The 25952-nt window shown below is 39.1% G+C and overlaps 1 protein-coding gene across 1 annotated transcript in view; it reads left to right on the top strand.

Annotated features, from left to right (window-relative positions):
- The first annotated feature begins 7081 nt into the window (after window positions 1-7081).
- The window catches only part of crhr2 (corticotropin releasing hormone receptor 2), a 50421-nt gene continuing 31550 nt past the window's right edge, over window positions 7082-25952 (top strand). The window contains exons 1-2 of the mRNA XM_004079414.5: window positions 7082-7507; window positions 7650-7769. Coding sequence (XP_004079462.3) covers window positions 7204-7507; window positions 7650-7769 — 424 coding nt within the window. The 5' untranslated portion in view covers window positions 7082-7203. The remainder of the gene's footprint in view (window positions 7508-7649; window positions 7770-25952) is intronic.

Genomic DNA, 25952 nt, shown 5'->3' with positions numbered 1-25952 from the left:
CTAACATTTTCTTGTGACCCATCTGTCCATTTTCTGAGTCCCTTTTGGGGTTATGGGGCTGCTGGAGCCTATCCCAGGCACTGTTGTGCAAAAGGCGAGGTACACCCTGAACAGATCGCCGGTTCATCAGGGCTACACAACCACACGCAATCTCATACCACCATGCAGCCTGTGATCAATTTTTTTTAGTGAATTTCTAAAAACCTGATAATTGATAGTAAATAAATGTTGGGGTGTAAAGAGGTTCTCTTTCTAATACAATCTGATCAGTCAGATCTCAGCGGGATGCAGCTAGCTTCTTCTGTGTAGCTCAAACTTACATTACTACATAAAACATTGGGTCATCAAACCTCCTAATGCTCAAAATCCCCAGAAAAATCCTAAATAAAACCTACAGCCTGTTCAAAAAAATAAGCACAGCAGCAGCGGTTGAGTCGATTTATGTGAGATTAAACCAACTCTAAACTCTGAACATTTTTTCCGGCTGCCACATGTGAGGTTCACAACACAACCTTTATGAAATGATTCTCAGTGGAGTTATACCAACTTGCCCTGATAGAAATAGATGAAACAGGCTCCAACTCAGTCTGATATCTGAGCTGCACTAAACTTCCTTGAGGCTGCATGGCTAAATAAAGCTTCCGCTGGCTGGTTAAGAGATCCATACCTGGTTTTTATCAGTCTTTTTTGTTGCAGAAAGTTAGTTAAAGGACACTAAAGTCCAAAAATGTACATATAAATACGTTTCCAGGTCAAAATTGAAACACAATGCTTCAGGATGAGAGTTTTTAATAAATAGCAGCAGCAACTTTGCCTCGGCGTCATGGAAAGCCTCCCGCCGACATCAAACGCTTGTTCTGGACTCTGTGCTTTTGAGGCGATGCTTTTAGATTCTGACATGTCATTCTAAAGATCATACGCCTCCATGCCATTAAGATGTTAAGAGGCCATTTTTCTGGAAGACCATGCTTTTATAGCACATGTGTCAAAGCCTCTAATCTTTACTGTGTTTGGCCTTGTCCTTTTATTGGTTACCCATATTGTTGTGAGGCTTACTTCTGAAGAACGGCTGCTTGTTTTAGCTCGTTTTTCTTTAGCTGCAGCTCGCTAAATTGAAAGTTTTCTGCTGTCCAGCTGACCGACCTTTTCACAGCCTTCCATCTCACATTCTCCAACAAATGAACTTTTCAAGGTTCATCAAGGAAAAGTGAGGGAGGATGAAGACAAACAAGTTCTGTCTCTTCATACTTGTACGCGGACTAAAATTCTCCACATTGTACAGGTGAACTTAGCACAAGTCATCTTAACATTTTTCCTCAGAAAGGACGGGCGGCACTGTCTGCCAAACAGACTTCACCTTTATAAAGGGCCTATATCATGCTTTTCTAAAACCTTTCAGAGTAAACTGCATCCATATATCTGATTATATATTACTTTTGTCCCACTGAAGAACGATTTTTTTTCATGGAATATGAGTTATTTTCGCAGCTAATTGTCCCACCCAGAAGTAGGACGACTCCATCTCTGAGGCTCCGCCTGTTGCTCCTTGTGGGTGCCGCCCATTTCATGACGTCTACCTAGAGCCGGCCTCGGCAGCGTGTCTGTGTTTTATCCTCAAAAACAAACAGCATTTGAACTTTTGCATAGATAGATTTGCATATAAAAGGAAAGCGTTTCGCCGATCAATGTTAGCTCCCACCGAGAAAGTGTTAATCTTCAGTTAACCTGGGGGCGGTGCTGGTAGCGCAGAGTCTCTTCCTTCAAGGGGCGGTTCCTCACTTATCCATAAGTGACCCGCTTGTTTTCATGAATTGTGAGGGGCTCAAAACGCAGGATTTTAGAGGGATATTCACAAATGCGTGAATGAATAAAAATGGATCAAAATACCGCTTTGGGTTTTTTTTCTGTGAGGAATCAACATTGTAATACACTTAAAAGCTCAAAAAGTTGCTTTTGCAAGACATAGGCCATTTAAAATAAATGAGTTTTCTTTTTTTCAACCCTTTTTTAATGTCAAAAGCATCATCTTTTCATGCACACAGTTTATTAAAGTTTTTTTAAATCTTCAGAGGATGAATTAATAAATATGCTCTCACTGCACTACTTACATTAACATTTTTATGCCTGAATTTATTTTCAATTATATAGAAAAATAAGAGCTTAATTAAAGACCAAATGATGAAAAATTGTGTTTTGGGGTTTTCAGCGTGTCCTTGTGGTATTTCTTTTGATGATGGAGGACTTTCATAAAGAAAAAACAAGGTAAAACTGCATTTCTTCATTCAAATTGTGAAACAGGAGCAGACAAAAAATGTTGTATGAAAAAGACTTATTGGGGATCGAGAAAAATACACTGGGCGGGCCACAAGCTCCCTGTTCTGCCACATTCTGTTGCGTCCACTTGTAGAAGACTAGAAATGGATCTAGTCAGTGGCTCAGGTGGTTGAGCGGGTTGTCCAATGATTGAAGTGTCCAATGATTGAAGTGTCGGTGGTTCGATCCCCACTCCCCCCAGCCAACTGTTGTTGTGTCCTTGGGCAAGACACTTCACCCTCCTTGCCTCCAGTGTGGCTCCACTGGTGTTTGAATGTGTTTGACTGTCCCGGTGATGGTCAGAGGGGCCGTAGGCACGAAATGGCAGCCACGCCTCTGTCAGTCTGCCCCAGGGCAGCGGTGGCTACGATAGTAGCTTACCATCACCAATTATGAATGAGGACTGAATGAATAATGGACACAATGTAAGCGCTTTGAGTGACTTGAAAAGCACAGATAAATCCAATCCATTATTATTATTTTCCTCGTCTGAGCTGACATCTGACTCAAAACTGTGCACCTGGATGGCTCCAGTCTTACTCGCCATTTTTGTTGCACAGCTAATGTTAGGTCGGGGATGTGAGGGGCTGTAAGCTAGAGTGTAAACAGAGAGCTCTCCGTTATGAGTGATAGGAAGGAGGAGCTGGGTTGATCTGCACCAACTCAGTGCCAAATTTCTGATGAAGTACTACCGCTTTGCAGAAACTATGTCCTAGAAAATGACATTTAGAAAAAAAACTTCATAATCGTAATTAAAAGACCACGGGAAACGCTTTGAAAATAGATCAAAAGATGATCGGAGTGGCACTTTAAGCGTAGTCCTAGAATAAATAGTACGTTGTGAATCAGTGTCATATAAGGCGTAAAGGGCTTAAACTAAAATTTAAGGCGTTTTAGTTAATTACAATTATAACAATAAAGCTATATCTACAAAGTGCTGCCTCAAAAATGAACCCCTTTTGAACCAGCAGATTTATATTGAGCTAATCATGTTGACTTTCATCGCGGTAAGATTTATGGCAAACACCAGAATTTATGTTCTCAAAGTAAGGACACATATATGTAAATGTGTTTCAATTAACTGGCTTAGCTTTGTTAACACTCACAAACTAGGCTCATTTGTCTAATATTCGTTTTTGCAAAAATGTGAGACACTTAACATTCAGATGGATGTTAGGATCATAATCATTGTTAGAAATGAGCTTGTTATCCCTTGTGCTATCTTAGATGACCCCACCCTTCCATTGACGTGTTCTCCCTACCATTACAAAGGTGGATAAAGGTGGAAAGATTTCATGTAATCCATGGACACCAGTGAAGATCACAAATCATTGAAGAAACAAGGTTCAGAGCACTGTCTAGTGGGTCTAGATGACCCAACTCCCAATGTTAATGTGCCAAGGATAGCACAAGGGTTACATATGTAATGAGCTGTCCAAATGTGAAAAATGACCAGTTTTGATTGCGTTGCAATTTACATTTTCACCACAAGACTACAAGACTACAGAATTTATAAGAAAATAAAAGAAAAAAACACGTCTCTTCCCGCAGAAAGGGATTTATCACAGAGTGTTCATGTTCTATTGTCAGACGAGCAATTAGTGTTCATCACGTGGCCAATTCAATTTTCAGATGCTGGTCAAATCTGTGTGTGTGCGGTTGGGAGGCGCTGCAGTGGAGAATGAGTGCTGCTTAGTGAGGAAGCCACTTTCTGGTGAAAAGGTCAAGACTTTGAAAGGTAAACAGCCGAGATATTTGAACCAGTTATGAGCTGGATTTTCAAGATGAAGACGGTTTTATTGAACAGGATTACAGTCTTAGCTTCGTAAAACCTTTATTAAGTTTATCTATTTGTTTGCGGTGCTTTATTTATTTTTAATATTGTATTCATTTACCATAATTTAGACAGTCATTTTAGCCTCCTGGTACACAGAAACCTCTAGAGGGATATTTTTGCAAATCTTTTTTTACCTTTACTTTATTTACTATATAATTGGGCTGCTCTGTAAAAAAAGGACAAAACCAATTCTTATGAAAGAGCAGATTTTTCGTCTCCAGGTTGAAAGAAGCAGAACTGAAGTTCAAGTCTGAGAAGTAAACGTCTCTCTGGTGAGCTGACAAATGGATCCACTACAGTCACTAATGCACTCTTTTCCGGCGAACTGTAAAGAGCTCCAGCTTCTGTGTGATCCATCCTCAGCCAGCTGACAGCAGTGCAGAGAGATGCTCAACATTATTACAGTTTTCTAGGGAAAATGTTAAGTATGCCGAGTGTTCATCTGTGTGTTACCTTTCATTGGCCTGTTAAACAGAGAGGGTATCTATTTGTGGAACTGTCAGTCTTTTTTTTTTCCAAATGACACTCATCGAAATGTGAAATCCCACTCGGCTTCATGAAAACATTACATAAAGCTGCAGGTGCCAAGTTGGGCTCATCATACAAATTATTTCTATTATTTTTAGCAGGACTGAGAGCTGCAAATCAGATTTTATTCAGAAATATATGAACCATAACAATCCTCAACTTAAAAACTGCAGCAGCTGTCTGCTCAAAAGTTAAGGAGTTTGTGAAAGTGTGGCACACCTTTAGACTTTTGTGTATTGGTGGTAATGCAAGAACTGATAATAATGTTGTTTAAACACTGCAAAATAGGCAGCTGTGCTTCATAATACCTCATATCGAGTCCAGAGATGGCAGTAATGAATTTGAGCAACGGTGTTGGGAACTCTTTTAAAAAGGTGACATTTTAAAAGTCATATATATGGATAAGCCTTTCTGAGTAAACTATATCCATATAGATATATGATAATATTACCCCTGGCACAGTGACTTGCGGTGCGATTTCTGGCTGGTGAGGCGCAGACGTCATCAGTCAGATTTACAAACATATGAATCTTACAGAGTAGCTTATTCACCATTTGATTGGCAACAGTTAAAGTGTTTGGGTTTAAAATTTCATTCCAACTTTTTTTTTCCATTTGCAAACTGTGGCATAGAAAAAAAAATCACCAAAATTGTTATTATTGACTTACTTTGACTCATAAATGAAGTTCGTAGGGCTCTACTTCTGAAGAAACACATGGATGAGCTGTTTGTAGAAGTCTTCCTTTTCTTTCTTCAGTTTAACCCTTGTGCTATCTTCGATGACCCCACCCTCACATTGAGTGTTCACCCTACCATGACAAAGGTGGATAAAGGTGGAAAGATTTCATTTAATCCATGGACACCAGTGAAGATCACAAATCATTGAAGAAAAAAGGTTCAGAGCACTGTCTAGTGGGTCTAGATGACCCAACTCCCAATGTTAAAGTGCCTAGGATAGCACAAGGGTTACACGTCTCTCTGGCTCAATGAAGGTCTCTGCCAGAGACGTGTGTGTCCACAAATTCACTGAGCGTTTTTCTAATGCGCATTTTTAGCGGTTAAAAAAGACAACACAGGTCACAATGTGGGACCAATGCAATCAGACAACTGACAAGAAATAAGCAAATTAATTATTTCAAAAATAAAGTGTCTTTTATGATGATAGAAAAGGGTGAAATAGTAAAGCACATGTGTCAGCTGCAGCTCGGTCAGTGTGTGCAGGGGAGGCACAAGTGACCGGTGCCTCACCTGCCGCTTTCTCATGTTTTTTGGACAGAAAATTCACAAATTTGCTGCATTTCTTTTAAAGTAGTCAGTAGTAATGTAATTAATACAATTTGACTTTAATTTCAAACAAAAAATCTGTGCATTCATCTTATTTGATTAATGTGTTTTTTTTTAAAGCTGTATCTAAGCCTCCCTTCACTGCACGGTTCTGCTTTGGCATACTAAAGAACAATTTTTTTAAATGAAATCTGAGTTTTTTTCTAAGCGAATTTTCCTACAGGGAAGTAAACGACTTAATCTCTGAGGCTCTGCCTGTCGCTCCTTGTGGTTGCCGCTCATGTCCTGACATCAACCTAGCGTCGGCCTCGGCAGCGTGTCTGAGTTTCGCCCACGAAAACAAACAACGTCCGAACTTTGTGATGGATGGATGTGCATGTTGTGCATATGAAAGGAAAACGTTTTACCAATCACCGCTAGCTCCACAGAGAAAGTGGATGTGTGTGTTAGCCTGGGGTGGTGCTGGCAGCACAGATTCTTCATGGAAGGGGCTGTTCCTCACTTATCCACGTCCCAATGTGAGAAACCGCTCATTTTCTGGGACTGGGAGGGGCTGGTGCTCAGAGAGCAGGTTTACTCAGAGGAATACTCAGAAATGTGTGAATGGATCAGTCTCTGGGTTTGTTTTTCATGAGGAATTAAAATTCCAAACACTTAAAAGTCTTTTCTTAAAAAGTTGATTTGGAATGTTATAGGCCTTTAAACTCATTAATTAAAAACAAACTCAATGGAAATGCCCCCTGACCCTAAGCGGTAAAGTAGGAGACCGCATTTAGTCAAGTATCAAAAACGCATTGTGATGGTCATCACATTCAATATGTCACACATTTAATGTTTGCTGTCTTTGCAGTTTTATTGGTTTCTTGGTCACGTTATTAGCACGTCTGTTCAAATGTTTAATCTGCACGTGTGTTTTTGTGTGTAATTTATTCATTATGAAGATTTTGCACAAACGTTTGGTTAGTTATTTTAAACAAACCAGGCAAAAAAAAAGTGTTTGGTAAATTTAATTTAATTCTACCTGCGAAGTTGTCTAATGTGTTCTAATGTGTATGTGTTTTTTTTAATTAGCCGAATGTTTTTAGCCCTTCGTGAATCCTGGTCCTTATTCTTCTCCAGCACATCTCCTGTATGTTACCTGCTATTGCCGGCTCCCCGCAGAAACGAGGACATTTGCGTGGCAGGTGTGAAATGTCAAACGCCAACGATGTGGTCAGTTCGGTTAGTCGGCTGTCTCTCATATGGATGCGCGAGCTCCGATTGGCCGTGCGTGCATGCGCTCCCGGGATGCGCGCGGAGCTCTCCGCTTGTCGTTTAGCCTCGCGCCGCTTCACACGCTCTTGAGCGCCGCTGGGCTCAGTGCGCACAGTTTCCTCTGGAACTTGGAAGATTTGTCTCATCTCCAAGAAGCAGCGGCTGTCGTGATGGATGCTACCATTTATGAAATCATCTTCGGAGAACTCGGGGATCTAAATTGTAGTTTGGTAGAGGCTTTTCATGACACTTTTTTGGAAAATGCTTCTTTATCACTGCTGAGCGCTGATGGTAAGGTTAAATTGATCTCTCTTTTTTGCGCTAAGTAGCTTTAACAAGAGTTTTTATTTAGTATTTTTTTTTCTAAAAAGGATGATATTTTCTTTTCTTTAAAATATATGTATATTTTGCTTTATTCTTGCAAACCTCAAAGGTTTGTATTGCAATGCCACAGTCGATGAGATTGGAACCTGCTGGCCGCGCAGCAGCACCGGGAGGATCGTGGAGAGACCCTGCCCTGCCTACATCAACGGGGTGAAGTACAACGCAACAAGTAAGACATTTGTCATCACAAAAGTTTTACTTAATTGTTTTTTTTAATGTTCATTTCAGTCAACTCACTTTACAATGAGTGTTTAATCCAGGTAAATGAATTTACCCGTTCCTAATGCGCAAAGTAGACAGATGTGAGTGTTTCTTGGCGCAAAAAAGAGGAAATAAAAGACAATCAATATAGAAAAATGAGCAGTTTGTTCATAGTTCAGTGACCCCCTCCTCCTGCGCTCACACCTGCTGTTACTGAAACAGCTGCTCCGTGGGCGTCTTTAGAAAAATGCACTACACTTTTTTTTAATGCAAATCTCAGCTGGATTCAAATGTTAAATTGAGTTATTAGTCAGAGTTGAGTTTCTGGAGCTGTGAATTGTTGGGGGAAAAAAAAGTCTATCCGTGCGTGAGATGTAAAAATGTCCAAAACCAGCAACAGGGATGATATTATGGTCTCAGAAACTGTTTGGGCAATGAAAGCACCATAACTCTTTAAAATTCCAGTTTTTACAATAAAAAGACAGAGTAATACTGAGAAGAATACACACTTCATGTGGTGATGGTCTACAAAACGTTGTTTCTTCTCCAATGGGCTGCCTTTCCCTCTTGATTTTAAAAATTTTCATGTACAACTCTGTCAAATGTTTATGAACCATTTCCCTTTAATCACAAGTCCTGACTATTCGAAAATCTCAAATTAATTTGTCCCCCCCCCCAAAAAAAAACAACAATTAATTTTAAGATGATAAATCCGGGATCGGAAAATCTAAAGTGCAAAAGTCATTTATTGTTTCATGTTTTCAATGATAACATTTGATAACATTTTTAGGATTTCAGCTGTGTTCACGACTTAATAAACTAAATTTAAAATAAAAATTTTGTTGTCTCACAGTTTACATGAGGATTTTTACATTCGCATTTCCCCAGTTGGAACATGTCAGTTTAACATCCCAGGATTTTTCTGTGATACAAACACATTGAAATGCTCATAAAATCTTTGCCTAAATGGAAAACTATTTACTCTCTGAGACATAAAGGAATGAAATGTCTGTCAAAGATGCTGAGGGTTTACTGAACGCATGATTCACAGATATTTAGAAAATTATTTCACATGTTGAATTATTTATATATTATATCTTTCTTTCTGTAATGTGGTTTTCTAAAAACCTGCAATCAAATCCATAAACTGAGATGTTAAATAAAACTGAGTTCTAAAGACAGAAGAGTAAATATGAGCAAACTAAAAATAAAGGCAACCCAACATAGCCAGGAACAAAATGACCGCTTTTTACATTTTTCTCTTATTTGAAATTAACAGTTATTGAGCAACTGAGTGTAATTTGTGACTCCAAAGTGACTGGACGGATGTGGACAGTTTTGAGACAAACTTCGAAGAAATAGACTTTTGCAGGTAGACAGACCTTTATTCTGAAGAAGAGGGTTGTCTTGGTTTATTTTAAAAGTCATTTTAAAGTGAAAATATATGTTGTGATCACATAAGAGGAAGGTATCTTGAGATGTGTTGCTTTAAAATCTCTACGCAGCATAAAAATGGGATTTTAAACAGATTTGTTTCATTCAATTGAAATTCGTTGCTGTGGACTGTTGATCCAAAGGCTTTAGTCCTCCACCTTCTTCACCTCTCCTCCGTATAACCTGGCCGTTCCTCATGAGTCCTCTCATGATCCACAGGTACTCTGTCTCCTTGCAGCTGACCTTCATATCACTCATTCCAGAGCAAACCTCCACCTCTCTAAATGTTCCTCCACCTGCCCCCCTGCTCTCATTACAGATCCTAATGTCATCCGCAAACAGAGTTTCTGTCTGTCCATCACCACAGCAAACAAGAAGGAGCTCAAAGCTGATCCTTGGTGCAGTGCCACCTCCTCATTGAGCTCCTCTGTCAGGCTTCCGCCTTCAAAAGTCTTGTGTTCACGGATCGCTACGCAAGTTTCCACGACAGTTTTTGGGCTCTACCTACAAAACGTGAGGTCATGGAAACCTGAGGCGTTTCGAACTAACTCAAGTCAAACTTTGACCAATCAGGAACGCGCATTCACTGTGACATACGGATGGCGTCCCCTTTAATTCATGGAAGTGTCAACCGTTTGAAAATCGATCATGGAGGAGAAATTATTAATTGCAGTTTGTCCCCGGCTGGAATTCTAAGTCTTTCATATAGAGGTGTGAAAGAAAAAACCCAGAACAGAAATGTCACCACCTTGACATTTCGCACCAAGACTCTTCCAACTGTAGGTAGCGGACATGCACTAGCAAACAGTAGCAGAAGAAAAAGAAGCCCCTCGCTGCTTGTCCAGTGTGAACACCATGGGCCATGGTTTAGTGCCTTCTTGAATGCACGTCCCATCCCCGGTGTGTTCATAGCCAGCAGAACATCTGACCCTTGTCGTCCAGCTCTCCTACAACTCTTCTTCTCTCAACTTCACTCCACACTTCCTCATGTGAACCACAGCTCCTCTCTCTGAATCCTGTCATATTCACAAAGATATACAAAGATGTAAAGCAGCTTCTTCTGACCTCTAGAAACATCCTCAGAGCAAATATTTCCTCTGGGGTTCTTTTTCTCCTCATGAAACCAAACAGTTGCTCCCAGATGTTAACCTCTGATCTCAACTTCAACTACTCTTTCTCATAACTTCATGAATCTTCAGTTTTATTCTTCGGTAGTTTCCACAACTCTTCATATCTCCCTTCTTCTTGAAAATGGACACCAGAGCAACAGTTCAGTCAGAAACTCTTCTGCTACCTCTCCTAAACATTTCCATGCCGCCATATATACATGTTGTCCTCTCCTCATCTTCTTCAGTGTCTTCCTCTTCGGATGTTTTCTGATCTTTATTTACTTGCTGCTCCACAAAATCCACCTCTTCAATTCTGTGATTTCCAACATTTTCCTCATTCATCAGCTCCTCAAAGATTTCCTTCCATCTTTCCATCACACTTTTGAAACAACACATTGGCATCTCTGTCCTTCGTCTTCCTACTGTGCTGCACATCCTTCCATCTGTTTCTTCCAAGTAGATCCGCCTCTCCCTTCTTAATGTCCAACCTGTCTAAAAGTCCTCACGCACCTTTGTCTGGACTTTCTGCTCCAGGTTTAACTCATGCTGCATCTTCCTGTACTTCCGTCAGCCGTCCTCTCAGTGTGTTTTTTTTAAAACTATTTCCTCTTGTCCCGGGGTCAGTTTTGTTTAAAAAAAAAGTTTTTTTTATTAATGTTGTGCTCATGATTCATATCTCTAATTTGGCTTTGGTTTTATGATGGATGCCCTTCCTTACACAACCTCACGCATTTACCCGGACTTGGGACCAGCACAAGAAAGTCCAGAATTCTGCCCCCTTGTGGTTAGTCTTATTACATTCAGTCAATATAAAACAATTACAATAGTTTTAAATTCAATGTAATGCAATTGAGTTAGCATGTATTTTAATTTAAGTAATTTCAGTGCCCACAGGTAATTTACAGTTAAAGCAAACACGTCAAGCTTAAATCCAGTTACATTATTATTTTTTGCTTTTATAAGTACATACGTTTATTTTCTTCTGGTTATGTACTGTATCAAAAAAAGTACATACTTCAAAAGGAACAGTGCGCATAGGGAATGTCCCTTGGCTTATAAGAGTATAATTAAAGGGGTGTCAAAAGGTCACTTGAGCCAACCTTGACTATAATTATTTTTTTAAAGGAAAGCTTTAAGCCTAATCTTAATAACATAGAGGGTTCTTGCCCTCTGAAGTCACACCAGGCTCTGGTAGAAACTATTAGCTTCAGGCTGTGGCGTTGAAAAGCCTTTGAAATAAATGAATAGCATAATAATAGAACAGTTATTTGTTACACTTTTGATGTAAGAGAAATTAAGCGGATAAAAGGTGAATAATTAACTCCCTTTTAAACGATCTCATGTTGGAGGATACAGGTCACTATTACAACCTTCTGAAACAATTGAAGACACTCCAGTCTGAACAAAAAAAGGGTTTGGCCTAAATTTGTTTCATTTTTTGTAACTTTGATTGGCTGAGATTTTGTCAGTGTCACACAGCTATTTGAAGGACTGGATAATAATTTTAAGAATGAATTAAAAAAATCCTTATTATAAAAAACTCAAAAAATCCTCATTTTAGAATAACTGGTGCAGAAAACGGCAGAACCTCAACACTAATTGCGGCTGTAAAGAGCAATCGACCTCTGATCAAAAGGTTCAGATCCCGTTTTGCCTGCCCATGAGTCAAAGTGTCCTTGGGCAAGATACTGAACGAATCCCTCATCCCTCCTGGTGGTCTTGGATGTTGGATTTGATTGGCAGCTCTGCCACCATCAGTGTATGACTGTGTATCCCTTGTGCTATCCTATGACCCCACCCTTACATTGACGTGTTCTCCCTACCATGACAAAGGTGGATAAAGGTGGAAAGATTTCATGTAATCCATGGACACCAGTGAAGATCACAAATCATTGAAGAAAAAAGGTTCAACACACTGTCTAGTGGGTCTAGATGACCCAACTCTCAACATTAAAATGCCTAGGATAGCATAAGGGTTACAAATGGGACAGGGGCTGAAAAGGGCTTTAAAGAAAACTGTGATTTTGGTGTTTTTAACACGTTTTTGCGGATTTTTTCTGATAAGACAGGATTTCAGCTCCAAATTGAATTTCTGATGATTTCTTTATTCCACTCCTTGTGAATCTGCAGAAATGTCCTAGAAAACGACACAGGTTTTTTGATTTTGGCAAAAAAATGGCACAATTTTAATTAAAAGACCGCTTGGGACGCTTTAAAATCAGATCAAAAGATGATCAGAGTGGGACTTTGAAGGTACTAAAGCGCCACATAAGAACACACCATTATTTAACCTAATGTGAATGAAGGTTCTCATTTATCCGGGTGAAGTTTTGAAGTTGAAGATGATTCAACTTTATAACATTTAGCCTTGTGAACGTGTGGATAAGGAAAAAATACGCAAAATCTTTAACTAAAGCTCTAAAAATCCCTAATAAGATTAAGCTGACTATGATGTCATTTCAGGTGAATGGTGGGGACCAAAGCCAAACTTTACCAAAAGATGATTAGAAAAACATTGAATCAAAAAAAAAAAAATCCATAGGGAGAACAACACAAACAAAAGCACACTTTGTAAAGAAGGAAGGCCACAAAGCTTGTGTCTTTCAGTGATTAACTTTATTGTATTTTAGATGTATTGTCACTTATTTAGTAGGAGATACTTTTCTTTGTGTGTCTTTATGAACACAATCTTTGCTGGTGTAATCCTATCAGGTAGTCAGAGAACAGTTCCATGGTAGTAACTTAAACATCGTCAGAAAGCTGTAGGCGTGTTGCTGCTTTTAGCTGTTTCAACGGGTTTTCAGAAATAACGGGCACTGAAACGGCCATCCTGACAGATGGTAGTGTGGAGCCCTGGGTAGCACTGTCACCACAGAGCAGAACATGTTATGCTGGTTGTCTTCTGTAAGAACTTTGCATATTCATGTTGTTCTGGACTAGCTCCAGTCCCAGCTGACCCTGTGCAGGAAAATGCCACAACAGCTTAGGCCTTAATTGAAAAAGATTTATATTTAAAATCCAAAATGTATTTCTTCCAGAAGTGTTTGCTGTTAATTTGTCACATAGTTGCGTTCTTATTTGTGATAAACTCCAAAGTATGTATTAAGAGTGTTGCATACATTAAAAGAATTGTCCGACGCATCAATTTAACCATTAATTCCTGATGTTGAGTTGACTGCATCAGGAACAGCATAGCAGGAGGAGCGCTCTGGTGAAACTCACAATTGCACAATGGATACAGGAGACACATGGAGGCGGGATCTTTTCACAGGAAACCAACATGGACATGAAAAACATTAATGTGTTTAGATCCAGCTGGGTAACGGCAGCACTCACCGAGAGGTAGAACATCCCATAATCAAGTATCAATGATCAGAAAAAATAGACATCCTCCAAAAAAACTTTAATTTAAAGTTGTGGCTAAGTGTTTGTATATTTGTTCATTTAAAGATCCCCATTAGTCTTGTTAACAGTCCTGGGATCAACTTTTTAAAAATTCATACATTATTACATTATTGAGTTTTGGATAAAGACGTCATTAATGAAAAGCGTTCTCATAGTCTTAGTTATTCATTCACGGACGAAGCAAAACAATACAATATATGAGACTCCTAATTTAAATTAGTTATTTAATATAATTCATTTCTTAAGATTAGCTTTAAAACTACTAGGACTGCGTTTTACTATTATTTTTGGAGGCAGCATATTCCAGACAGAATTGGCTCCAAATATGGATGTTTTTTTGAGTGCATTAGTTCATGGCAAAGGAAGAGTAGAAGTAAAATGAGAGGCTCTTCTTGTGTTAATACCGTGTCTATTACAGGTGGGCAATAACTGAGGGTTCTTTGCAATGTCCAGATTTAATGTGCAGACAGAACCAGACTCCACGGAAGTTTGTCATTGTGGAAAATAGGAAACCATAGCGGCGCAGATGTTTGTTCTCCGAGTGCTTAGGCGACGCCCCCTTTAAATTGCCGCTTCCGTACCTAAAACTGCCACTGAGTGGGACTTTAACTTGTTTTTTACCACTCACTCAGAAATAGAAGTTAGCAAGTTAGCAAGTTACCAACCTAAGCTTAGCTAGAAGGGGAGACTGAAGCCGTTGTATCATCTGCATATAATGTGAGCAGTATTGGTCTCATGAAGCAAAAATTGCATTACCATCAAGCTGCACATAAAATGTGTCTGTCAACAGATGCACTGGTGTAACATGAATACAATGGCTTTGTTTTGATCTTTCAGTAGCAATATTGTGTATGAAAATGAGGCTTTCTTCTGAGTGACAGGCTGAGAGTCAGCAGAACAGAGAAGCTCCATTATAAAAATTAGTAGTTTCACTAATTTAGCAGGCGTGCTCAGGTAGATGGTCATAAATTCTTTACCCTTTCTCCAAACTCCAATTAATATTAATGTTAGCAGAGAGTGTCTTAAGAGCTTTATGTATTTTTAAAGCATTCTGTGCCCCTGTTTTTGCGGGGTCTGTATTTCCTTCTCTGGTTCACATGAGAGGAACATCAGCAGATTTTGGGCGTGGCTTGGACACATTCACGGTTTCTGTTTCTGAAAACATTGTGCAATAGCAATTATTCACTGTGCTCAGTCTGGGTAAATTAGATCAACGTTGGATGTTTGTTTTTCTTTTCATTCTCAAACTTTAATTTCAGGTAAAGTTGAGGTAAGAATCAAGGTTTTGCTAAACTCCTCCCTCTGTTGTTTTGCCTGTTTGCAGTGAGCACAGGTTTCTGTCTACATCCTCCACTCACCTAACTCAAGCTCTGGATTTCTTTTTCTTCAATAGAACTTTATTGATTCTCTTATCGAGATTAATAAAGGCTGAGACATATCAGTGCCACGGGGCGTACCGACCTCTAAGATGAGGGTGTCCCTTTATCTTTAATCAGTCAGGGCGAGTTTGGCTCTGCCTCGCTTTCACTGGCAGACATTACACTGAAATGAGCAATGATTAAATAAAGATTAGCATTACCATCAGACCTAAAAATGACAGACTCTGGGGCCATGGGTATTTTATTTTTACATGTTTTGTTTGCATTATTTAAACAGCAATAGGTAAACTTTGTAAATTTAGCAACATGTAGCTTCAAAAAGCTTCAGATTATCTAACAGTGTTTCCATCCAGGTGCCACTTTCACACAGTAAAACTGCAGCATTATCCTCAATAACAGTGGCTTGTTCAGAGTTTGGTTCATTAAGTTGTTAAAACATTTGCAGTTTTTTACATTTTCTTTCATGTGTGAAATCGATTTCTAAACGTCTCGCAATCCCGAACTCAGCGGTGCGTGTTATCCTCTTAACCTCACATAAACAAAAAAAACACTTCAGTTAACTTTGAACTTAGGCAGTGGAAGAAATGTGTGAGAACTTCAATTAGACATGCTTTTATTTTCTCATTTATGTGTAAATCACGAGTGCACAAAAAAACATAAATAGATACTACTTCCTGTTGACTTCAAAACAGCTTAGTGGTTTTTCTTTGTGTTTAACCTCTTAAGACCTGGCATCCACATGAGGTGTTATTGTCACAGTAGTCAATTCTGCTTAACTGGGACCCTGTGATTATGTGTGTTGGTGTCAAATATTGACTTAAGATGGGTAAAGGTGAGTTTTGGTCATTTCATATCAATTATTTGATGCTTATTTTAAGCTCCTGGTCCAGGAGAGCTTCTCCCCTGCCTGTGTTCCAGTTATCTCTGCCTTACTAATTACATGGATCGGGTGAAATCAGTCAATCAGAATCTGGAATCACCTGATCCATGTATCCAGCAGTGAACACGGAAAACACAGCTGGAAAACAAGCTTGTAAAATCCAGGGTCAGGCAGCCTACGTGTTTTTTTCCTTGATGCTTTTTTGCTGCTGAGAGTTTTTATTTTGTGACACAGTGTCAGCAAACACATTTTAATCATAGCTGAGACAAAGTGATAATTCATAACAAATAAATAAACCACACTAACGCAACTTAACCTTTGGTGGAAAAACACTTTCAAATGTTGCGCACATCTCATTCCTAGCGTCTTAAAACTGGAATGCAGAGCTGAAAGGAATGGAAGGATCTCAAAGTTGACAGGTCTCCTCCAACCTTCATCTTGACCTGCTGGGACATTTTCCTTTGCAACTTACGTTGCTTTCAAAAGCATTTTGAAAACCAAGCTTTAAAAAAAATAATGCTTTAATATGTTCATGTCATTCATTCACGCAGGTTTGGTTAGTAATCTTTTCTGTTAATTTGATGCCATTTCAGGTTTCTCTTTCAGTTCAATAAATATTAAAACTGCAGACATTTAAAACCAGTCTTCCTCTTGACAAAATCTCATCTCAGTCCATGGATTTTGTTATCAATGTTCTGATGTAAGTGCATAGCTGTCATGGTGACTCATAATTAAGAATATGTTGTATGCCTCTTGAGTGCAGTTTGTCATGTAAAGGATCATGCAATTATATCTGCCAGGGTGCGTGCTGTTACTTCTTCTCCGAGTCTAACAGAGATTTATGTTTTGGGACAACACAGATTCCTTTAGGTTTCATGTCATAAAAACCAGAAGAAGAGTAAAATCAAATGTAAAAATAAAAAGTAAAATTGTTTGTATTTAGGAATGCACCTAAGAGTTTGTAAACTGGGATGATTGCATACATATGTTTTGGTGTGCTTTCCCTCCGGTATGCATGTTTTCGATGTGTTCATCAGCCTGGCTGGTTCTCATGATCCACAGTCTTCTGCCAGACGGGCGTGTTGTGGAAAGTCTGGGTCTGGGATGGAAAGGATCAGCTGTAATCTTCTCTGCTCTCTCATGATGCAGTCCACATACTGAGGATCAGATGGCAGACAATCTTCTCCCAACAAAAACCATGCTCCACTGCTTTTTTTCCATCTAGCAACGGCGCACCAGCTGTTGATGGAGGAAGGGATTGATTCAGTGATCAAGGTGCAGATCGATCATTGTCTTTGGTAGATTGAATTTATACAGATGGAGGTTAAATCTCAAGGTCCCACTTGAGATCCTGATTCATGGCGTAGCCAGGAAAAAAAAAAGATTTCCTGGTGACCAGAAATTCTCTTTTATATCCGTATCTTCCAGGTTTTGGGAAGAAAGCTATCACACCAAGCAATAAATTCCACCCCTTAATCTCCAGCTAAATTCACACCACCCTCAGCGGGCAAAGAAAAGTCTACGTAAATGACACAGCAAGACTTTCTGATAGGTGAGAAGATGGAGTAGTCGTATTTAGAGCGTGCTCCGGCCGACCTCTTATTTTTCATACCTTTCAGCCCTCATATGCTTTAATCCTGTTTACGTTTTTCCTGTTATCACTTCTTTATATCATCGCATCTGAAAAAAATGGAACACAAAAAAAGCTACTGATAAAGAGGATGCTAGTTTTAGCCCTAGCTTAACACTTTATGCCATTAAAGTGCTACTTGAAGAACACCGTGAAAACCTGTCCGCAGAGTTCAAGTCGTCCTTTGATGCGATTGACTCCAAATTAGACCAAAATAAACTTATACTGGATAATCTTGACCAGCGCATCTCTTCACTTGATCTTGTCACTGATGATCTAAGCCAGCGTGTTATGAATTTGGAAAATACCTGATCTTCTCTCCAGAATGAGAATGCTAAGAGAAAGGCTAAGGCTGGCGATTTGGAGAATCGCAGTTGCCGTCAAAACGTGCGTATTCTTGGATTGGCAGAAGCTTCTGAAAGCGGTAATCCTACAGGGATTTTCTCCCAACTACTGCAAGATTTATATGGGAAGGAAACCCTGCCATCGCTCCCTGAAATAGACAGAGCCCATCGATTGCTAGTTTCCAAGCTGACTACTGGAAAGCCGTCGCGTCCTGTCATCCTCCACCTGCACCGCTTCCGGACGAAAGAGCTGCTCATCAGAGGGCTTTACTGTATGCAGTCCGCATCCGCATAACAACACCCAATGGAGCCAGAAAGTGGATTAACACAGTTGAAGAAGCACAGAAATATATCGATGAGCATTCTGAACTATCTGGTCCTGTTTGAAGGATGTGTTGACAAGGATTACTTCTTCAACACTGATTGCCACCTCTTCAGTCTTGAGCGCCATTCTGAGTGATACATTTCTCATTGAATTTTTTTTGGAGGTGCTGTCTTCTTTTCTCTCTTTGGGCCAGAGCATTGACTTTTGATGCTTTGTTGCTGTTGTTTTTGGGGGAAGAATGGGAACTCGAAGAGTACTTGTGAGATGTTGTCTTGGTTGGGGAGGGTGGGGAGGGGGAATTTTCACTGTCAATAATGCTACTGAATAAAGTGCTGATTACATAGTTCTGTTGCTTCAATTACTGGGTCTTTGTGACTTTTTTTCTCTCTCTCCACCACATCTTTCTAATTATGCAGTATGACTAACCACATCAATTTTACATGTAATGTCAAGGGTTTAAACCATCCTGTCAAGAGGAGAAAGGTTTTCTTCCATCTCAAACACTTTAAGACCAAAATTTCTTTTTTTTTTAACGTGAAACCCATGTTCGTAGCATGGATTCCAATCGGCTGCTGTCATGTTGGTCCGGTCAGCGATTTCATTCCTCCTTTGAGGGGAGGGCACGAGGGGTCTCAATTCTTATCAGCCATCATGTCCCATTTTAATCTCATAATGTGGTTTCAGATAAATTTGAATGGTATGTGATTGTTTCTGGCAGACTGACAAAACAATGGTTGTTTTGGTAAATGTTTATGCTCCAATTGTAATTTCTGTCTTTCCCTGGTATTATCTCTGAAAACGGGGCAGTGATGATTTAATTCTGTTCATCTATCGGACACTAATTTAACTAAGTTTATTGAAGAGGAAATAACTTTTTTTTGTTGACAGTAATGCTGATCCACTGATATCATATCTTACTCTGTGGGATGCCCTCAAAGCTTACCTATGGGGACAGATCATTTCTCATACTGCTCGTCTGAAGTGCGAATAAAATAGAGAAAGAAATGAGCTCATTCACCAAATTGGACCAATCGATAGTCAATATGCTCAAAACAATTGCCCAGCGCTGTAAAAAAACCCAAGTTGAACTCAAATCTAGATTTGACTTGCTAAGTACTCACCATACCGAGCGTTTGCTTCTAAAAAACAGGACCATGATTTATACCTATGGAGATAAGTCTGACAAATCACTAGCCAACCAACTCAAAGGATTTAAAACAAAACAGACTATCTCCAAAATACAAGTAGCAGCTGGTCGAACTACAACTGACCCATTAGATATCAATGTGACATTTAAAGAATTCTACACTAAACTGTACACATCAGAGTCCCATGGGGATGCCAGTGACATTTATAACTTTTTCAGCAATCTTGATATTCCTGCTCTTTCAGAGGACTCTCGGAAAAAATTGGAAGAGCCCATATCGGAGGCAGAAATAGTTGCGGCCATCAAATTAATGCAGTCAAACAAGTGTCCTGGTCCAGATGGCTTTCCCAAAGAATTTTTTAAAAGATTTTCTAGGTTACTCTCACCGATACTTTGTTCAGTCTTTTTAGAATCTTGTAAATTGGATGGATTAGCTCAGTCCTTTACTGAGGCCTGCATTACACTTATTGCAAAGAAAGACAAGGATCCTACTGATTGCACACCATACAGACCCATCTCACTTTGAATACGGATGCTAAGATCCTAGTAAAAATTTTAGCTCATGGATTGGAGAGCAACCTTCCTACCATTATTTCCAAAGATCAAACTGGCTCCATTAAGGGAAGACAGGAATATTCTAATATTCCTTTAGTTGGATATTATGAAAAATAATGGAAAATGAAACTCCTTTAAAAACCAAAATTACGAACTTATTTGCAAATTAAGGACACATTTTCTGCTGAGCCATATGATATGCATAACTTAAAAAGAGGACAAAGATCCTTATGTGCTCAACTGAGAGCAGGAGTGCTCCCTCTACAGGTGGAAGTAGGGCGCTTTAAAGCCATTCCTGAGGAGGAAAGACTGTGAGGTCTGTGAACTGCAAGTGGAGGAGGATGAATTTCATTTTTTGTTTTATTGTCCTTTATATGAAAAACAGAGACTTTGTATGTATGAGGTCATAGAAAAGAAATATCCTGATTTGTTTTGGTTATCTGAAGATACAATTTTACGTTGGCTTATTGAAAATTAAATCTTTTGTTTGGCAAATTTTGTCTCAAAGGCATGGACAATAAGAATGGACACTTTGTATTCTGTTAGACTCTGATTAGGGGGGTTATTGGATTTTTGTGATGGGCATGTATCTTTATGTATTATGTATTTTGTCTTTCAGTGTCATACAAGCCTGTGTGGGCTGGGCACATTAGTGCATGACACTTAAATAAATCAAATCAAATTAGACAGCTCTTTAATATAATCTATTCCTCCCCTGAAGACATACCTGAATCTGTGATTACTATTGATGCAGAAAAGGAATTTGATCGGGTCGAGTGGCCTTATCTGCTGGCTGTACTGGATGCATTTGGTTTTGAGCCTGCCTTTAATCTACGGATCAAGTTACTCTATTGTAAACCCACTGCAAGGATTTGCACTAACCCCCAAATATCAAGCCCCTTTAAGTTGTACCGTGGCACACGACAAGGCCCTTGAGCCCTATACTCTTCAATATAGCAATAGAACCTCTTGCTATTGTACTTCACAGCTGTAAAGACCTATCTGGTATTAGGAAAAGAGGTGTGGAGCACAGGGTCTCCTTATATGCAGACGACCTGTTGCGCTATGTCTCCAACCCAGCTCAGTCCCTTCCCTCTGCCTTGTCATTGCTCAGTCACTTTGGAAGTTTTTCAGGCTATAAGGTGAATATTAGTAAGAGTGAGCTCTTCCCAGTTAACGAAGCAGCATGAAGCCTAGACCTCAATAGTTTCACTCTGAAAGTCAAGCGCAGTAGATTCACTTACCTTGAAGTCACAGTTACCAAAAAATATTAATATTTATTCAAAGAAAATGTTGCAGTCTCTTTAAAACAGAACAAACTGATAGTCCGGCAGTAGTCTAGCCTTTCGATGTCTTTAGTTGGACGAGTGAACTCTGTTAAAATGGTTATACTGGCTAAACTTCTGTATCTTTTCCAAACTCTACCAATATGCATTACTGGCTCATTTTTTCAGCAACTAGACTATCTTATATTCTCTTATATATGGCAAGGTAAGCGACCTCGTCTAAATAAAATCTACCTCCAGAAAACTAAAATAGAAGGGGGACTTTCACTTCTATTACTGGGCATCCAACATAAGAAATATTGTGAATTGGTCTTTCTACTATGACCACTCGGACTGTCCTGACTGGATTGCGCTCGAGCTTTGCCAAGACAACAATGTCTCGCCTCTGACCTTTGTTGGCTCTGGTTTGCCTCTATGTTTTATTGCATCTCTTAACAACCCTGAAGTTAAACACATACTGAAGATATGGTCCCAGTTTAGAAAACAGTTTGGCCTTCACAGTTTCTCTATTTGGATTCCTATTGCTATGAATCACTTTTTTAAGCCATCGACTATGGATCCAGGCCTCCTGCAGTGGCATCACAGCGGTATCACTCGCTTTCAAGATCTACTTATAGAGGATACCTTGGCCTCATTTGCTCAACTGAAAGAGAAATTCGATCTTTTAAATTGAGATTTTTTTTCGTTACCTTCAAGTACGTTGTTTCTTTGTTTCACAACTACCAAAATTCCCAACCACTACAGAAACAGAAATAACTGACAAGATTTTTTCACTAGATCCATCCAGGAAGGGTCTTATTTCTAAATTGTATATCATTATGTTAAACTTTAAATGTCCCTCTGTGGATAAATTTAAGATGGCTTGGGAAGAAGATATGGGGCTCGCTATATCAGATGATATGAACTAGTAAGCTCATCTTCATTTTGTGCTCGACACCAACTAATTCAGTTCAAGGTGGTACATCGGGTCCATATTTCCAGGGTTAGGCTGGCCTCTATGTACCCCACAGTTAGTCCACTGTGTATACGATGTAACCTTACAGATGTCTCTTTGTACCATATGTTCTTTTCATGCCCTCATTTGAATGTATATTGGATGAGAATCTTTGATATAATGTCTCATGTATTTAATACTGATTTAAAACCAAATCCATTAACAGCCATTTTGGGAGTTGTGAAGGACCAAGCTGTTTTAAGTACCGCCAAAAAACACTGCATAGCCTTTGCATCACTCCTGGCACGACGTGCTATACTGCTTAAATGGAAAGATGCCTCTCCCCCCTCTCATTCACAGTGGCTACAGGATATCATGTCCTGCTTCAAATTGGAGAAAATTAGGTGTTCATTCAAAAAGTCTCTTGACATATTTGAAGATTTATGGGGTCCCATTTTGAGAACTTTTCCAGCTCTTTAGTAATGCAAGCTTACAGCAGCTTAGTTGCATGTGGTAGCACATAATGCAGGTCCTTCGTGATGGAGGGATATTATGACTGTGGCAGAGACAGGGAATGGCATGGGGTATTTTGTTTATTTTATTTACTATTCTTACATATTATTATGTTGTTCTTTTTCCTTAGCTTTTTTTTTTTAGTAATTTGTCTTTCAGAACTCTGTAATTGTGTTTGTATAATGTAAAACTTCATTAAAAATACCTTGGGTTGAAAAAAAAGTCTATGTAAATGTGCATAAAAGTTCAAAACTCACGCATCGCTATGCAAGTTCTACAAGCATTTTCGGGCTTTAAATACAAAACACACGGCCATTAAATGTGCGTTGAAAGTTCTATTACGTCAGACTTCAACCAATCAGGAACTCTCAAATGGTCTCAAATGGTCTTTTTAAGCAATTCCTTTTAAATTTCGAAAATGCCAACTATTGATTATAGAGGAAAAATTAATAAATGTGGTTTGTGCCTGGCTGAAAGTATATATGGGAATACACCTGTGAAAGAAAAGGCCTGGAGCACGATTCCCGCTTTCACATTTCGCACCGAACTTCTTCCAACTGTAGGTGATGGACGTGCGTTAGAGCCAAAGACGAAAAATCGCCTTCCTGTTTGTCCGGTCAAGAATGCGTGTTCAGCCTGATGTGGATGTAGCATCAGAGAAAAGATGGATGAGGGTGGTGTCATCAGCAAACCTTCCGGGCTGTGATATCACGTTGGTTCTGCTTTAGAGTTGAACCGAAAGAAACCGAAGCCTTGAGGAAAGTCTGTGCAGAACATCAGGAAAGTGTTTCCAGAGACTTTTTTTTACCCCGCTGCTTGGTGTAAAACACATTTCCTGCAGTGAGTTAACCCCTTGAAACATTTAATGCACTCTACATGGTTTGGCTGGGTAAGACTTTAGTCACTCAGCATATTCAGGTCACACATGTAACAAACATTTCACTTGCCACTGCACACCACGTTCCCCGAGGGCTCCAATCAGCACCAGCCTCTCCTGGCTCTTCTCACAACTGGCACTGCATCTACACTTTACAGTTCACACTGCAGTACAAAGCTGAGGGCACATGTTTTTGTCAAACACAAAAATGCACTTTCCAACTGAAAAGGAGCTCTTAGTCTTTAAAATCATATATTATTCTCTGTTGCATTGGAGAATAGTCTTTTCATTGCCCTTAAATGAACAATCAGCCAAGTTTTTCTTCTGCCTTTTTTTTTGTGAATAGTTCTAATTGCTCCAATTAAAATTACTTTTCATTTGTTCTAGATTTGCACACAGCATCTTTACCAATGTGCAACCTGTTTTCATAGATTCCTTCAGATTTTTCAGAGAAGCTTCTTCATTTTAAGTTCTGTATTCATGTCTTAGCAAACGACTATATTGTTTCTCACATTCCAAAATTGCTTTCCCAGCCCATCTTAGATTAGGGTATTCACACTTTACAGCTGAGAGGATGGGGCAGCTTGCCAGTCAAGCAGTTAGCGGTTCCTCGGGGGTACCACTGAGAACAGTGGTTCTGCTGTGGCCCAGTTAACTTTGTCTGCTATCCAACACCCCTAGAACTGTCTTTCCACTGCCTCAGAAGATCAATATAATGCAAAAAAAAAACAACAAAAAAAGGCTCACAAGACCTTAAGCTGAGAACAAAATTATTACAAATAAATCTTATTTTTTTCTTCAGAAAAAAAGGTACAAACTGTTTACACCATGCAATGAACAAATCAAACACAAAAAGTTGAGAAAAAATCTGCACAAAATCTAAATTTGACTATCAGTGATAGTGTCAACATGTTTGCCTCGAACACTTTTGGGTTTTTATTTTGCCAAAAAAAATTGCAAGAACTGTTATAATATTTTGACTATATCATGCACAAGACACTTAATGATTTTTTTAAGACTAAAGTCAGAAAATTCATTTCTGACTTTGATACAGTTGAGCTACAGACCCCCATCTGAAGATGTGAAATGGAGCCAATCGATCCACAATCCTGGTCAGCTGGCTCTACTTCTTTTTCTTAATTATATTTGATCTGCTTTTATCTGAACTTATGCTTTATTCATGGAAGAGGGTTGTAAGAGACTCTGATTAGCATTAGGAAATGAAAAAGAAAGATTTAATTACATAACCTCTCAGTATATCCTCAAAAAAGCAAACCAGAGCAGCTCACTCAAATGTCATTACACTGATCTCAACAAAGGAGGATTGAAACTTTAAAATCAAGGCTAAGAGTTTGTAAAAGATGAGAAACAAACATCCAGAGTTATTCAGTATTTTTCCTTTTGTAGAAACAGGTTTCATTTTAGAGGAAGAAAGGAGAAAGCACTTCATTTCAGGATTTTTCAACCCTAAACATTAAACGTTTCTTTTCTTATTTTACTTAACTTAATAGTTGCTGTTGCTAAAACTCCAGCAGATGCAAAGACAGTGAAATTTTATTTCACATACCAAAGGCGATGCAGTAATATATTAACGGTTCAATATAAGGCGTTTTAACCGTATCTAGTTTCTATAATTCAAACCAACTTTTGCTTTCTGTCTGCTTTTACAGATGTTAAAACACTTCATTTCTTTGTTCAGCTCTGAAGGGCAAATGGGGAAGAAAAACCTCAGTAATTTATCAAATGAACAAACACGACAAATGATCTGAACTTCTGCAAAGATGGATGTGCATATTGTGCATCTAAAAGGAGAGCCTTTTAGCCGAACAACGCTAGCTCCGTGCAGATAGTGGGTTTTTGTGTGTCAGCAGGGGGGCGGTGCTGGCGACACAGACTCTTCCTGGAAGGGGCTGTTCTTACTTTATGATGTCACAATGTGAGAGCCCTCTTCTGGATTAGGAAGTGGCTGGTGCTCAGAGAGAAGGTTCTTAGAGGAATGCTCAGAAATGTGGGAATGGATCAAAATACCGCTTTGGGTTGTTTTTTTTTAACCTTATAATACATTTAAAAGCTCTAAAACTCATAATTAGTAGATACCTGGACACACAGGATGAAAGCTTTTATAGTGACGTTTGCAATCAGTTTCATAGCAAATTTATGTAGAGGGAAAATCAACAGTCAAGCAGTACTCTACTAAGAAAGCACAAGCAAGTGACTGATGCTATTACCAAAAAACTTGAAGGAGTAGAAATGTGGAGTTCTACCCACAAAAATAGAGCTGAGATGGAGAAGTGGAGCAGACTAAGCCTCTTGGTAATACATTTCAGTGAGAT

This window comes from Oryzias latipes, chromosome 17 (genome assembly GCF_053564925.1).
Source record: "Oryzias latipes strain Hd-rR chromosome 17, Olatipes_Hd-rR_3.1".
Taxonomy (NCBI): domain Eukaryota; kingdom Metazoa; phylum Chordata; class Actinopteri; order Beloniformes; family Adrianichthyidae; genus Oryzias; species Oryzias latipes.
Note: the sequence above shows the minus strand (reverse complement) of the source record. Positions and strands in the feature narration are given on the sequence as shown.